Source organism: Heteronotia binoei, chromosome 15 (assembly GCF_032191835.1).
Source record: "Heteronotia binoei isolate CCM8104 ecotype False Entrance Well chromosome 15, APGP_CSIRO_Hbin_v1, whole genome shotgun sequence".
NCBI lineage: Eukaryota > Metazoa > Chordata > Lepidosauria > Squamata > Gekkonidae > Heteronotia > Heteronotia binoei.
Window position 1 is genome coordinate 55,770,027 of NC_083237.1, and position 15,925 is coordinate 55,785,951.

Genomic DNA, 15,925 nt, shown 5'->3' on the forward strand with positions numbered 1-15,925 from the left:
GACAAACTGACACAGAAAAATGGGAAGTCTGTGCAAAAGTGATTGCAAATACAGGAACCTTCCACTTTGAAGAGACCCAGATTTGAATCTACTCTGCCTTGGAAGTTTGCTGGCTGACCTTAGGCCAGTCACATAATGACAGCCTAACCTACCCCACAGGGTTGTTGTGAAGGCAAAAATGGAGGACAGGAGAGCTGATTTAGGTTTCCATTACGAAGAAGAAATATGGGGTATAAAGGATTTTTTTTAATTGCCATAGAGCAACCATTCTTCATAATTTTGTCCTAGTGTTTGGCCGCATTACACCCCTCACCATGAAGATACTTCGTACCATAATTGCCCTGGCTTGAATAGCCTAGACTAGCTTGGTCTCATCAGATCTTGGAAGCTAAGCTGGGTTGACCCCAGATGATATTTGAATGATGACCTCCATGGAATACGGAGGCAGGCAATGGCAAACCACCTCCAAAATATCTCTTGCCTTAAAAACAGGTCTAGCTCGCCACCTAGTGGTAGAAGAAGAAGAAGAAGATATTGGATTTATATCCCGCCCTCCACTCCAAAGAGTCTCAGAGCGGCTCACAATCTCCTTTATTTTCCTCCCCCACGACAGACACCCTGTGAGGTGGGTGGGGCTGGAGAGGGCTCTCACAGCAGCTGCCCTTTCAAGGACAACCTCTGCCAGAGCTATGGCTGACCCAAGGCCATGCTAGCAGGTGCAAGCGGAGGAGTGGGGAATCAAACCCGGTTCTCCCAGATAAGAGTCTGCACACTTAACCACTAAACCAAACTGGCTCTCCAGTGCATAACAAGAACGGTCTGCCAGACAATCTTAGGATCTCCTGGCTATACTACACACACTGCCATACAATAATTGTAACACCATAACCAACACAAAGCACCATAGTTTTCAGGCATTCGAATGATGGAATTCTGAAAAACTGAACTGCCATCATTGTACTACTGCCCACATGTGGGAGTTGATCCGTATTCTAACAGGTACTAAAAGAAGAAGGATTGTGTTGACAAGAAGAGGCTTGAAAGCATGAGAAGGGGAAGAGACCAAGAGAACCATTGATTATAAGTTGTTAATATTAGTCACAGACCATTTGAAACAATTTTATAGCAAAAAGCAGGGTTAATGCAAAACATTCTCATTCCAATAAAGTTATTTTGAGCCAAAGTCACCCAATTATTGCCACTTCCCCTACTCCAAGAGTTCATTTATTGAATCATTTATTTTATATAGACTTGTGAGAACATGTGAACACATACCACCACCCCTTAATTCATTTGTAACATTGCCTTTTGCCCATTTTCCAGTTAATAGCATGGAGTGTTTTGGCACAAAGAAAATGGCTTGTACTTCCTTCCATCAGCTCTTTTCCATGGGTGCTTGAGAAGCCATAGTGAAATACATTCCATATTCTTCCCCTCTCCAGTAAACACTTACAAATTAACCCCTCCCCACAAACACACAGTGTTACACAATATACAAGCTTTAAAACTATGCTGATGCTGAAGTTTAGCCAGTCGATTATGGGTCTTAATGCTGGAAGGACAGATTGTGTGTGCAGTTCAAAGTAAAGTAACATATGTTAGCTCAGGATATAAACTGCAAGGGGAATTAATTCTTTCCCACCTTTTTTTTTTTAAAGGTACAAAGTTCCAGAGTTTTTAAAAAGGCACAGTTTCAGAGTTTTAATGAGCTGACATCCTGACCAATTCATTGTATTTTAATGTGCAACTAATGCTTGACTCTCATTGGCTTTCTGCAATCGAGAACAGATTAAGAACCAAGGGGGAGAGGAGGAGAGAAATGCCTTAGGATTTTCAGACGAGGATCTTGGTGGGACACTGAAGCCTTTTAAAGCCGCCCCTCTGGTTTGCATGATCTGATTTCCCACACACCTCCACAGCTGTAGGAAACTTGCTCTTTTCAACAGGAAACCTCCGAATCCAGTCCAGTGGAATCTTGCATTTTATTGGATTACATACTCTAAAAGAATTGTGCCACTCTTTCACTTCCCACCACATGACACGTTAGAGGATCATAACTTCAGAAGCAATCAATTGTGATGGGCATCATAACCACAGCTGTCTGCAGTGTTTTGTTTGTTGAATAGGAAGCTCGTAACCCTCACCTGCCTGCTTTCTCCTTAAATTATCCACTGTGCCAGCCCTCCCCCCCACCTCTTGTTTAATTATCAACAGCTTTAGCCCATCGAATTCCATTTACGTCAAAAAGACAGCAGGACAGAGAGGGGGGCCTTGATGCTGTGAAAGGTAAGGCAGCTTAGCCCCCCTTCCTTTGATCCCAGCTCTAGCCTTTCGCCATGCTGCCAGGATTAGCTGCTTACAGTCTGCAAAGAAATCTGTGCCAGCAGACCTGGGGAATTAAGGGTTAATATACAGAGGATAAGAGATCAGAGGAGCCCAACAGGATAAAAAGTCTGTTTCCACCTTCCCAAGAATCAAGCCACCAAGTCATCTGAGTAGCGGCAAAACCTTACCCAATTGCTGAAAATTTCACGTGTTGACATTCTTGTTGTATCTTGCTTGGCTCCTGAGCGTCCCAGGAAATGGAGAGCAGTTGGGTTAGAACTGATAAAAGGAAATCCTTCTTCACCCAAAGGGTGATTTAACACATGGAATTCATTGCCACAGGAGGTGGAGGCAGCTACAAGCACAGACGGCTTCAAGAGAGGAATGGATAAGCATATAGAGCAGAGGTTCCATCAGTGGCTATTAGCCACAGCTTATTGTTGGAACTCTGTCTGGGGCAGCGATGCTCTGTATTCTTGTGGTTGGGGGCGGGGCACAGTGGAAGGGCTACTAGCCCCACTTGTGGACCTTCCAATGGCACTTGGGGGTTTTTTTGCCACTGTGTTGGACTGGGTGGGCCATTGGTCTGATCCAACATGGCTTCGCTTATGTTCTTATGAGAAGGGGCTGAGACGAACCATTGGTGGATGATCCTGCCCAGAACCGTTTTGTGGATAAATCTGCTTTGGTTCTGGATCCCAAGAGGCATCAAGAGGATGACAAAATTTTCTCGAAAGTGAGAGTGCTTCTCGTGGGCATCGCTTAAGTTCCATAGTTTCCGAAGTATGCTTGCTGTGAGTAATTGGCATGGGAAGGGATTTTCTCCTACAGCAAATATTGTAAATGTGGTGACAGGCTGCATCCTTCTATGCCTGTGTGCGTGTGGCTCCCCTAAGTGTGTACATAGAGGACTTAAAGACACACTCATCACTCACACACGACATTGTTTGCTGGGTGAAACAGTGTAATCGTGCCAAACTGGATTGCTGTGAAAAGCACAGAGCCACTATGCACTACTTAAAAAGTACGATTCTAGATACCAAGCATTCTCCAAATGGGCCTTCAGTACTTTCCCCACTTCTGTGTTTTAACAATTTATTAATAACATATGGTTACAGTAATTAATTGTCTCTTTTCTATACTAACCCATATGATATTTCAACACCCCTCCCTGCAATATTTGACTTCCCCGAAGTTGTAAATTTAAATTCAATTATAAAGGTACCGCTAACCAATCAAAGTTAAATAAATAAATAAAAGTTCAATATTTTTCTTCTCTCATTACTACTAAAAATTGTCCAATGACTTTTTATATTCCATTCTTTTCCCATATATCTTTTAAATTTCTTCCACTCCTTTTTGAATATATCTAAATCATAGTCTTTTAAAGTTTTAGTTAATGTGTCCATCTCACTCCACGATAAAACTTTCACAATCCAGTCCCATTTCTCTGGTATTTTTCCCTGTTTCCACAGCTGCGCATACAATGTCCTAGCAGCTGAGAGCAAGTACCAAATTAAAGTCCTGTCTTCCTTTGGAAATTTTTCTAATTGTAATCCAAGCAAAAAAAGTCTCTGCAGTTTTCTTGAAGTCATAACCCAAAATTTTGGAGATTTCTTGTTGTATCATCTTCCAGTACTCTTTCGCTTTTTCACAAGTCCAGCACACGTGAAAGAAAGAACCTTCGTGTTTTCTACATTTCCAGCATCTATCCGACATCTTCTTATCCTAGCCAGCTTTTTCGGAGTCATATACACCTATACATCATCTTGAAACAGTAGTACTTTCCCCACTTCTGTAACAACATTTTTTTGCATTGATTCAGCTGGGCAGCCATGTTGGCCTGAAGCAACAGAGCAAAGTTTGAGTTTGGTGGCACCATTAAGACAAAGTTTAATTCTGGGCGTAAGCTTTTTTTTTTGCGCACACAGACTTCCACAGATGTTTTTAAGGAAGTGTGCCTGCGCATGAAATCTTCTCCACAGCATTAAACTTCGTTGATCTTCAAGGTGCCCCTGGACTCAAACTTTGTTCCATTTGTTGCATTACGACAGGGGTGTTGAACTCGTTTGTTACGAAGACCGGATCTGATATAAGTGAGACCTTGCTGGGCCGGGCCGTGTGTGTACCTATTTAAGATTAGGTAGCAGAGATATAAACTTCGTAAAGGACACAAACACAATTAAATATATATGTATTTTAAACTTAAAACATACTTAAAACGTTAACACTCGTTGGTCTCAAAAGTGCTTTCTTTGTATTTCTCCCATGGGGTCTAGGGAACTGGACAAAGGGAGCTCTGGCTCTTTCCTTCCTTCCTCAGGGGGCTAGGGGGGAGGAGCCTCAGCCAATAGAAGGAAGAGAAAATTGGCTCAGTCGCTCTGCTGTGTGATTGAGAGAGCCTGGAAAAACAAGCTCTGCCTTCCCCCCCTCCTCCCTCAGCCAATGGAGAAAATAGAGGTTTTGCTCTGTCGCTCCTGTGTGATTGAGCAAACCTTGCAAAGCAAGAAGTTATGCAAAAGGAAGCAAGATATAGGGAGAAGGAAGCAGATGACAACCAGTTCCTTGGGGGGCTGATAGGAGACCTCTGGGGGCCTGATTTGGCCCCTGGACCGCATGTTTGACACCCTTGCATGACAACATACTTCTGATGCTATCTCTATTTTTTTGTGACCCTAATGTTTGTTGTGTGGCTCATGCTATTTGATCACATTCTCAGGGACTGTATAATCTCCGCCCTGAGTCTCAGTGAGAAAGGCGGGCTAGATACAAAATAACTAAGATAAACAAAACTCATGTGCTCCAATGGGAGAGCCACTTAAGTTGGAAAAAAACCTCCTGAGACTGAAGGAATGCTTCAAGCGTGAGCCAGAAGGTGGGGGATAAAAATTTTGAATAAACAATTGACTTTGCTCAGTGGAGTGGCAGGAAAGGGATAGGATCCATCGCATTAGCTTGGGTGAGCAATGCCTTGTGACAGGGTTTTGGTAGGAAAAGCCCAACAGGAACTCATTTGCATCTTAGGCCACACACCCCGATGTCACCATTGTTTCACACACGGCTTTTTGTAGAAAAAGTTCAGCAGGAACTCATTTGCACACCCCCTGACACCAAGCCAGCCGGAACTGCATTCCTGCTCAAAAAAAGCCTTGCCTAGTGATATTTCAGAAGCTAAAACACGGGGTTCTAATGGGAATTAAGAATACTCAAGAAACAAGGTTTCCATATCCTGTGTAGCCTTTTCCCTCTTTTTTACAACTAGCAGAATGACGCAGTTTCCAGAGTTGAATTCTTCTATGTACTTTATGTAACAGAGACACTCCCGAAGAATCCAGTTTTCACTTGTTATCTGTGTTTGTGGCACTCAATTAGGGTTATCTTCATGTAGAATTATGACACTGCTCGAGTGTAAAGTTAACATGCCTGTTCTATGTAAATAGTTGTAACATGGTAGATAGAATCAACAAGAGCCCCAGAGGTGAACGCATGTAACTTCCTTATGTTGAATCCGACCTTTGGTACATCAAAGTCAGTATTCTCTACTCAGACTGGCAGTGGCTCAGGTCTTTTACATCACCTACTGCCAGATATTTTAACTGGAGATACCGGGGATTGAACCCGAGACCTTCTGCATGCCAAGCAGATGCTCTACCACTGAGCCACAGCCTTTCCTGTGGACTGACGGAAGTTAAAATTGGCCCTGCAGCTAGCCAAGCTCTTTACTGTGTGGCAAAGCTAGCGATGCAGGTCACAACAATTGACGGAGGAGCAGCAACCGAGATGATTGTGGGGGTTGGAGCACCTTCCCTATGAGGGAAGGCCAAAGGAGTCTGGGACTTTGCACTTTAGAAAAGAGACAACTAAGGGGGGGCATGATAGAGATTTATAAAATTATGCATGGGGTGGGGTGAAAAGAGTTGACAAAGGGGCATTTCTCTCCCTCTTCCCAAATATTAGAACCTGAGGGCCTCCAATGAAGCTGAAGGGCCGCAGGTTGAGGACGGACAAAAGGAAATACTACTTGATGCAAAGAGTGATTCAAATGCAGAATTCGCTTCCAGAGGATGTGGTGATGGCTACAGAAATAGACAGCTTTAAAAGGGGACTAGAGATTCATGGAGGATAAGTCTATCAGCAGCTACTAGCCATGGTGACTGAGGGGAACCTCCACATTCAGAGGGACTAATCCTCTGGATCCCAGAACCAGGAAACAACATCAGGGGGAAGCCTTGGCCTCTATGCCCTGTTGCTGGCTGTCCAGAGGAACTGGTTGGCCACTGTGTGAGAGACAGGATGCTGGACTAGGCAGACAGTTGGTCTGATCAAGAAGGGCTCTTCTTGCCTTATTCCCCGGAACTCTTATTATTGGATCTTTGGGCTGATTCAGTGATAGATAAAACCATCAAAACTTTTGTCCCAACGTTGGTTGCTTCCGCTCGCTTGGTTATTGCCAGGAATTGGAAGTCCCCCACAAATTCTTTACTTAGACAATGGTACCAGAAACAATTTTTGATGGGCAGGATTATGCATAATCCATTTTGGGGAGGACTCTCGTGCGGTAGTTCCCTTATCAGAGTATGAGGAAACATAGAAACCAGTTTTAGAGTTATTGAGCAATAAGGATATAATTCCTTCAATGCAACTAAAGCTAGATGGTTGGTAACTGTGAACACAGGGTTTGTAACAGAGTGTTCTTGGCTATTGTTTTATAGTTTGATTGTATGTTTTTCTATTGAAATAATTTTTTTTAAAGAAGGGCTCTTTTGTTCTTAATGCGCACTGGCAACAGTGCAGGAGGGGACAATTGAGTAACTGACACCGGTCATCGTGGTCACTGAAGAACTTGAGCTATGGGCTCTGAGACACCACTCGGCTTATTCTTTGCCACCACCAGCCCTCTAGGGCATCAGCCCTCCAAGAAACATCCCTGTAGGTGAAAATGGCCAGCCCATCCCTATCAAGCACTACTGTCCTTTCCCCAGCAAAAGTATTGCTAACAAGTTGTAACTACAAGGGAAAAAATGCTAATCACTGCTACCTCAGGTTCTGGGGCTTTGCTGGCTGACGAACTGATGGCTTGGCTGATTGAAAGAACCAGTCAACCTGCTTTTTAAACCAAGCAATTGATTCCAATTAAAATACACGTCTGCAATACGTATACCTCAGTTTGGGTTCCCCCGTTAAATACTGAAGGAAAAGGGCAATCGCTTGCCAAGAGGAAAGGTGAGGGAGAAATATTTTAATTTTTAAAAATTCTTTCTCCTCCAAACCCCGATGAAGCCTTGGGGGAGGGGGGGAGGGACAGACCCTTAGACTTCATTCCATGCAGATTTCCCCCCTATTAAAAAAAGGAGACTAAATATTGTAAATACTTGTGGCCTTTGTGTCATAAGAGCTGGCAAGGTCATTTATAACACACACACACACATTAATTCACAATTCAAACCATAGGATGAAATCAGTTGTGGCAACAGAATGGGCAGAGGGGAGGGGGCACAATGAGATTCAATTTTTTCTGCACTTCTATAGATGTTGAGGCCCCTACTGTTTTCTTCTTTAATGGATCCTGCAGCAAAGCCAGGGGAAAACAGTCCCATCTTCCGTGCTGACCTTCCAAGCTTCCTTTGGGAAAAGAAACTGGATTTATACCCCGTTCTTCAATCGGAGACTCAGAACAGTTCCCAATCTCCTTCCCCTTCCCACAACAGGGCCGTAGCCAGGATTCTAAAAGTGGTGGTGGGGGGGCTTTTTAAAAAGTGAGGGGGCACCCTTCCACTGTGGGGCTTACCGCTTCTCAAAAGCTTTCTGGGGTGGGGGAAAAAGCTGGAGGCTCTGAAAGTGGCCAAGTCGAGGCAGCCAACCCTAAAAATTTGGAGTCAAGAAGGGACTGCACCTTATATACAAGCAGTGGGCGGGTTCCTTCCACCTCCCTCTCCCACACCCCAGCACTTTGCAGCCACCAGGTCCATCCACCCCCCCTCCCCAGCCCATTCCACATGGCCTCCTCTGCTCCCACGCCTTTGTCTCTCTCCTCTCCTCTCCGCCTGCTGCTTTTGCTAATGCAGTGCCCTGTGCCCTGTTGAGCTCTCCCAGCCCTGGCTGCTGGTGATGACACTTCACTGGGTCAGTCTTGGCAAAAAGAAAAAAAGCAGGCTGTACCCAAGGGCCCCTGGGATTCGGGGGTCCTGCCTGGAAGTCAGGGGGCAGTGCCCCCACAGGCCCCCCTGTGGCCACAGGCTTGGGTGGAGCTGAGAGATCTCTCCAAAAACTGCTCTTGACAGAACAGCTCTAAGAGAGAACCGTTATTAACCCAAGGTCGCACCAGTAGCTGGATGTCAATGGGTTCCTTCTCATCAAGTCCTCAATTGTGGGGCTGGGGAAAAGGGCATGTGCCATAGTTTTGCCTTCTTTCCAGCTTTCCAGATATTTTGGCTGCTGTGATTTCCTCTTTTACAGGGGAAGAGATCTTCATTATACCGTAAATCACCAAGTCCATGCCATATGATTTTGATTAAATATCCCTCGCTCCTGCACACCTTATATCCCTCCCAGTCGTGCACGATGTTAACATAAACGTGAAAGAACCAGTTCATTTGCTTTGCAGTGTTGGGTTTAAGTTTTTATTTGTCTTTTTTTTTTTTAGCTTTGGTCTATACAAAAAAACCCTTAGAGAAATAATAATAAAATTTTCTGAACTACATTTGCAGCTGCATCGATCCCTTTTCCAGTGGAAGCCTGAAGCCATCACGCTGAGAGAGCCGCTTTTTAAAAATGCATTAGAAGAGCGAAGGAAGGCAGCGATGCCGGGGAGGAGGGAAACACGCCAGTCACCGGGGAAAGTCAGGGGAGGGGAGAAAGAGAAGGCCTTGAGTTAAAAGAGATGCTCAAGAACTAGTCAGTAGAAGGCCTGCTTGCTTCAAGAAATGGATAGAGAGAACTTTCTTTGTAGGGGGGGGCTTGACTGGGGCATTATGGGAAATGCACGTTGCCAGGGCAATCTCACCCCTACCCCACACCAGCTGTCCTTATTCTTTCATGAAACCAGAAAGTAAAACGCAAGGGGAAAAGAATTAGCAACATTTCTATTTTATTCGCTTCCTAATCAGCAAGAACAAGAAGTGCAAACAAAGAAAGGGGCAAGGAAATGGCAAGAAGGTGGACTGGTACTACACGTGGAGGGGGATTGGTATGTATTTATTTGAAAAATAAAAATACTCTTATGAAGATCCCACAGCCGTTCCGAGAATGTTGTCCGAATTTTAAGGAAGTTAGATGTAGGAAGAGAGGAGGAGAAGAAAGTTTGATTCAAAGATGGAAGCTGGGAGAGGGGAACGGAGAGGCGGGGGGAGAGACGGACTTGCTGGTAGAAAGGTTATCGTTACATGGTTGTCAGAAACGATCCTGGGTACGGGGGTGGGGGCATCTTTCCCACAGGCCCGCAGAAAGGAAAACACTTTTTTTAGAAAATAAAACCTCTTTGCAGGGAAAGGAAGAGTCCGTTATCTTTCTCAGGCACTTCTGTCTCCCAAGCGCCCCCGGACTCGAGCACTGCTCTCTTCTGTGTTGAGAAAACATCTGTGTGATGAGGAGGAAAAAAGAGTCAGAATCAAAGGATAGAGAATCTCTAAAACCCAGGCTCCCCCGTAGCCCATACGGCCTCCCAGTGCCTCTCACAGAACAACCAAGTTAAGTGCCGGACTCGCAGAGAAGGTAAGTGGGCAGCCGTACCCTCTTCTGAGGGACAGAGCTGTTTATTTTACTCCAGAGATAGTAGCAGGGGTGGAATTTTAGCAGGAGCTCCTTTGAAGAAGATGATGACTGCAGATTTATACCCCGCCCTTCTCTCTGAATCAGAGACTCAGAGCAGCTTACAATCTCCCATATATCCCCCCCCCCAACAGACTGTGAGTTGGGCTGAGCTGAGAGGACTCTCATAGCAGCTGCCCTTTCAAGGACAACCTCTGCCAGAGCTATGGCTGACCCAAGGCCATTCCAGCAGGTGCAAGTGGAGGAGTGCACCCTTGGTTGATACTTTTGCAAATCCGGTTCTCCCAGATAAGAGTCTGCGCACTTAACCACTACACCAAACTGGCTTTCATATTAGGCCACACACTGCTGATGTAGCCAATCCTCTGAGAGCTTACAAAAAAGAGCCTTGTAAACTCTTGGGAGAATTGGCTACATCAGGGGTATGTGGCCTAATATGCAAAGGAGCTCCTGCTAGAATCCCACCCCTGGATAGTAGCATATAATCAGGCTTGAAGAAACCTTGTTTTGCTCATTCGTTAGCCTGTGTCTACCAAGGAGAGACTTTACTGTCTTATAGGCACTGCCCCAAGGCAGAAATTGCTTCCTGGACAGAAGCGTTTTGGAAGAGAGGCACACGAATGGCTGCTGAATGAGAAAAGAAGGGAGGAGCTTCCTGCAAAGAGTATCCCAGTCAGTGGCTGTTAGCTTCTGTGGAGCCTTTTGTGTTTGAAGAAGAAGACTGCAGATTTATACCACGCCCTTCTCTCTGAATCAGAGACTCAGAGCGGCTCACAATCTCCTCTATCTTCTCCCCCCCACAACAGACACCCTGTGAGGTGAGTGGGGCTGAGAGGGCTCTCACAGCAGCTGCCCTTTCAAGGACAACCTCTGCCAGAGCTATGGCTGACCCAAGGCCATTCCAGCAGGTGCAAGCGGAGGAGTGGGGAATCAAACCTGGTTCTCCCAGGTAAGAGTCCACGCACTTAAGAGCCAGTTTGGTGTAGTGGTTAAGTGTGCAGACTCTTATCTGGGAGAAACAGGTTTAATTCCCTGCTTCTCCACTTGCAGCTGCTGGAATGGCCTTGGGTCAGCCATAGCTATTGCCAGGGCTCTTTTTGTAGAAAAAGCCCAGCAGGAGCTCCTTTGCATATTAGGGCACACCCCGTGACATCACCATTGTTTCACACAGGGCTTTTTAGTAGAAAACGCCGAGCAGGAGCTTATCTGCATATCAGGTCAGGCGGAACTGCATTCCTGTGTGTTCCTGCTCCTATCGCAGGAGTTGTCCTTGAAAGGCCAGCTGCTGTGAGAGCCCTCTCAGCCCCACCCACCTCACAGGGTGTCTGTTGAGGGGGGAGAAGATAGAGGAGATTGTAAGCTGCTCTGAGTCTCTGATTCAGAAAGAAGGGCGGGGTATAAATCTGCAGTCTTCTTCTTCTTCACCACTACACCAAACTGGCTCTCCTTGATCAATGTTCGGAAGCAGCAATCTCTCTCATTACCAAATCCTAGGGCCAGAGGGACAAAGGAAGTCTCTCTCATCGATGACTGGCTTGCGAGAGTTTCCGTGGGGCTGCTACCTGGAGGCTGCCCCGAGCCACAACTCTGGAACAGATGAACCGCTGGCCTGACTCAGTGATCTTCTTTATTCTGCTTGCGACAAGCTTGCAGAACTCTGCTGCTTAACTAAGCGCTCTCACGTGAGCATGTCCCCTCACAAACCCCCCCCCACAGCCCTGGATTTTATATTTATAGCATGATTTTCTCTCCTATGGGGACTCAAAGCAGCGGATGTTGGCATATGCTCCTCTTCCGTCCTGTTCCCACTACCCTGTCAGGTCGGTTAGGCTGAGATTGTATGACTGGCCCAAGACCACCCAGCAAGTTTCCATGAGAGATGGTGCAACCCAGGGTCTAACCACTACACCATGCTGATAAGTGTTACTACCAAGTGCTCCATTTCCCAAAACAGAAGCAAACCACCTTCCACAGAAGTTATGACTATCAGTATTATTTCTCAATAGGTTCCTTCCCAGGGCTGGCGGACAATCTGTGATCTATGAATCTGCTGTGTGCAGGCGTTCAGAATTAACACACAATGGTGGCACAGTCTGCAGCTTGACACTGGTCAAGCCTACATGGTGTGGTGGTTGGAATTCAATATTAGGATCTAGGACTGAGGTTCCCAACTTTCTGCAACGTGCAGGCCCCTTTGGAATCCTAACAAAATGGCTGCCTCAGGAGATGGACCCAACTACAAAATGGCTGCCACAGCTTGACTTCAGTCACACAGTGAAGATCTTTATGCTGTGGTGGCAGCTGTTGCCAAGCAACAATAAATCTGAACAGCCTATTGGAAGCCTTGCTGGGCAAAAGCCCCACCTGGCCCTGCCCACTTTCTAAAAACACTTGGCGGATGCAAGAAAGGGTGTCAGCAGGCACAATGGCACATCATGTTGGGGACCCCTGATCTTGGAGGCCCAGGTTCAAATCCCCACTCTGCCATGCCAGCTCAGTCTGTGATCTTGGGCCAGCCAGTCAGTCTCTCTCAGCCTAACGGACCTTATGGAGTTGTGAGGGTAAAACAAAAGGAGTGAGGACATAGCTCCTTATTGTTTGAGGAATTTTGGTCCCACCTGACTAGTCGGTTCTGAAACATGCCCACAGAGGCCTTTACCTTAAGCTCTCCCAAGGAGTGCACTAGGCGAGCATGTGGTCTGCGTAGGGTGCCCGCACATTGTCACTGTAGGCGTCCATGGGGTACTCGGCGTCCATATCCAGGTGCATGTCCATGGGGTCATCCCCAGCGTACATGCGATAGCCACCGTCCAGTTCCACTAGAATCAAAACAGAGGTGCTCATACAGTGGTTAATGCGAGGAGGAGGGGTGGCAAACACAAATGGCTACTAAGCCACAGATGGAATTCCAAATAGGATGTCAGGTACATGCAAAAACCTGACCTAGAGCGTTGCTTCCATGGCTAAGGGTGCTCCAATCCCCACTGCTTTAGCACAGCTAACTGTGCTACGAAGAGAGGATGTATGCCATAGGCACAGACAGCTTTAAATAGGGGTTAGGCAGATTCATGGAGAAAATGTCTATCAGTAGCTACTAGCCATGGTGACTAAAGAGAACAGGATTTTTAAAAAAAGAATGTGATTTATCTCCTGTTCCCCACCACCAAAGGATCTGAATTGTCTCAGTCTTATTTCCAAGAAGGAAGATGCTGTCTGCAACCCAACCAGAACTCAGGGTCTTGGTCAACACTAAGTACCGTTCCACTGAAGAACCGCTCTTCCTGACCGTTAAGAGTGGTTCCGCCGTGGAACAGGCTTCCTCGGGAGGTGGTGGGCTCTCCTTCCTTGGAGGTTTTTAAACAGAGACTAGATGGCCATATGACAGCAATGAGAATCCTGTGAATTTAGGGGGAGGTATTTGTGAGTTTCCTGCATTGTGCAGGGGGCTGGACTAGATGACCCTGGAGGTCCCTTCCAATTCTATGATTCTACTTTTGGGCCTCTCTGATTTCCATCACGTCCCACAAAAGTCACAGTTTCTCCTGGAAAGCTTAAGCCGGGCAACTTAAACCAGGTGGAAGCCAAACAAACCTAGATACTTTTGAGGCAATGTAGCTTCCTTCCTCATTTCACATTGAGAGAAGTTTTAGTATCCCACTTTATTGTATTAAGGAAGACAGTTGCTACTAGGACTATTAAGAAGGTAAATAAGAATATGTTTTTTGTCTTGGTTACTTACCATCTGCATATGGCTCGTGAATGGGTATCATGCTCTGGGCCTATGGAAAGACAACAATTCACATATGATTACAAGCTTTCCACAGACTGTGGTAGTTAATTCAGACCAACCACAAGGGGTCACTATGGAGTGATATTGCCTGAGTGTTCCTCACTTAGGTTTTCCATGGCAACTGGGGGCAGCCATTTTGTTGGCCTATGATTTTCACCTGGACTTTGTGCTTGTGAGGAGGCTGTGAAACTACTGCCTCCTAGGATGGCAAATGGTCAAGAAATTGCATAAAAAAGCCCAAAAACTGGTGAAGGAAGCTCATCCTGCAGAGCTTTGAGATCCACCAGACTTTCCCAGTATGAACCATGTCCTTCATAAGCTCCATGCTTACTCAAATCAGTTCTGTGGTTGGGCAAAGAGTTTCTCACTTCGGGGCCATTTTTCAGGAAAGCAAAATATTACCCATCGGAAGGACTGTCACTCTCTGTATCAACCTATGTACTCCAAATGCGTTCTCTCCCTTTCGGTCCACCCCTCTGCTCATGTGGCAGGCTCTACCCTTGTCTGTTCCAGTTCTGTTTTGATTGCTAACCCCTTATTATGATGTTTATGATGGATGTTTGCCAGGCTTGCAAGAGCAATCCTTCTTCAACAAGCTCTCTCTCAAGGGGCCACTATGTCCCAAGCTGGAAGTAAACCAGCTTTCTGATAGGCAACTGATGTTCTGCTGAGGAGCGTAGGGTTTTATACTGTATGTTTTTAATTGTGTTTGGTCATGTCTGTAAGCTTTTTAGGACTAAACAGGAAGAGCAAGGTATAAACATTGTGAAATAAGTTAATTCCTCTAATGAGACCCCCACCTCCCTCAGCCCCAGGCTGTTCTTACTGGTTATCCTCACTCTCTCCAAACTCTGTTGGGAAAATGGCACTTTTAAAAAAGACATATCTTAGGTGGCCTAGGTCTCTGCCTGCAAGAATAAGCACCTAAATCAAAATTATCTAGGTTGGAGCGTACAGATTCTGGCTTGCTTCCCTAGGCCAGGGGTCCCCAACCCCCGGGCTATGGACCGGTACCGGGCCACGGCCTGTTAGCAACCAGGCCATGAGTTGTATAATTATTTCATTATATACTACTATGTAATAATAATAATAATGATGACATTGGATTTATATCGTGCCCTCCACTCCAAATTTCAGAGTGGCTTACAATCTCCTTTATCTTCCTCCCCCACAACAGACACCCTGTGAGTTGGTTGGGACTGAGAGGGCTCTCCCAGAAGCTGCTCTTTCAAGGACAACTCTGTGAGAGCTATGGCTGACCCATTCCAGCAGCTGCAAGTGGAGGGGTGGGGAATCAAACCCGGTTCTCCCAGATAAGAGTCTGCACACTTAACCACCACATCAAACCAATAGAAATAAAATGCACAATTGTATCATCCCAAAACCATCGCCCCGCACCTCGCAGTCCGTGGAAAAATTACCTTCCACAAAACCAGTCCCTGATGCCAAAAAGGCTGGGGACCGCTGCCCTAGGTGTCACAGCATGTACAGGAAATCAAGGGAAATCAAGGTGGGGCAATGTTCACATTTGTGCAGGGATTTTGCAGAAGACCCAAGGAGTGCCTCACAACTGCCACCGCCTTCTGCAAAACCCCAAGTGGGGACGGAAGCCAGGCCTCCTTTCTTCTACCAAATTCTCCAGGCAGGAAAAGGAGAGATGAGTCCTCCCTCCTTCTCTTCCTACAAATCTCCCCAGCATACATGGGGAAGAATGAGTCTCTCAAATCAACCTAGAAACAGAGCTTGAACTACACAAGCAGAGATCGGTTCAGAGTAAGGAAGACTGTGTGGAACAATCCGCCAACAAAACTGCCCTAAGTAGAGGGTTGGTAGAAGACTGAACTAGATGATCCACAGATTCCAGTGCAGTTTTCATGCAACAGCTCTGTTCTAAGTGCCAGAAGGAACAAGTTGCTTCCTGCCTCCTAAAAGACCAGTCTAGAACCAATTTTTTTTCCAGCAGAGGCTCTGAGACACCCCCTCCCAAAACACTCCCCTTGGGTCTTACGTGGCCAAAGCCTCCACCCTCTTCATTTTATATGA

At 46.0% G+C, this 15,925-nt stretch overlaps 1 protein-coding gene across 1 annotated transcript in view; it reads right to left on the reverse strand.

Moving 5' to 3' along the window:
• Window positions 1–8,941: 8,941 nt before the first annotated feature.
• Window positions 8,942–15,925, reverse strand: part of JUP (junction plakoglobin) — a 33,742-nt gene continuing 26,758 nt past the window's right edge. The window contains exons 12-14 of the mRNA XM_060255432.1: window positions 13,832–13,871; window positions 12,752–12,911; window positions 8,942–9,900 (exon numbers count right to left, since the gene is read on the reverse strand). Of these exons, the coding sequence (XP_060111415.1) occupies window positions 12,775–12,911; window positions 13,832–13,871 (177 nt within the window). The 3' untranslated portion in view covers window positions 8,942–9,900; window positions 12,752–12,774. The remainder of the gene's footprint in view (window positions 9,901–12,751; window positions 12,912–13,831; window positions 13,872–15,925) is intronic.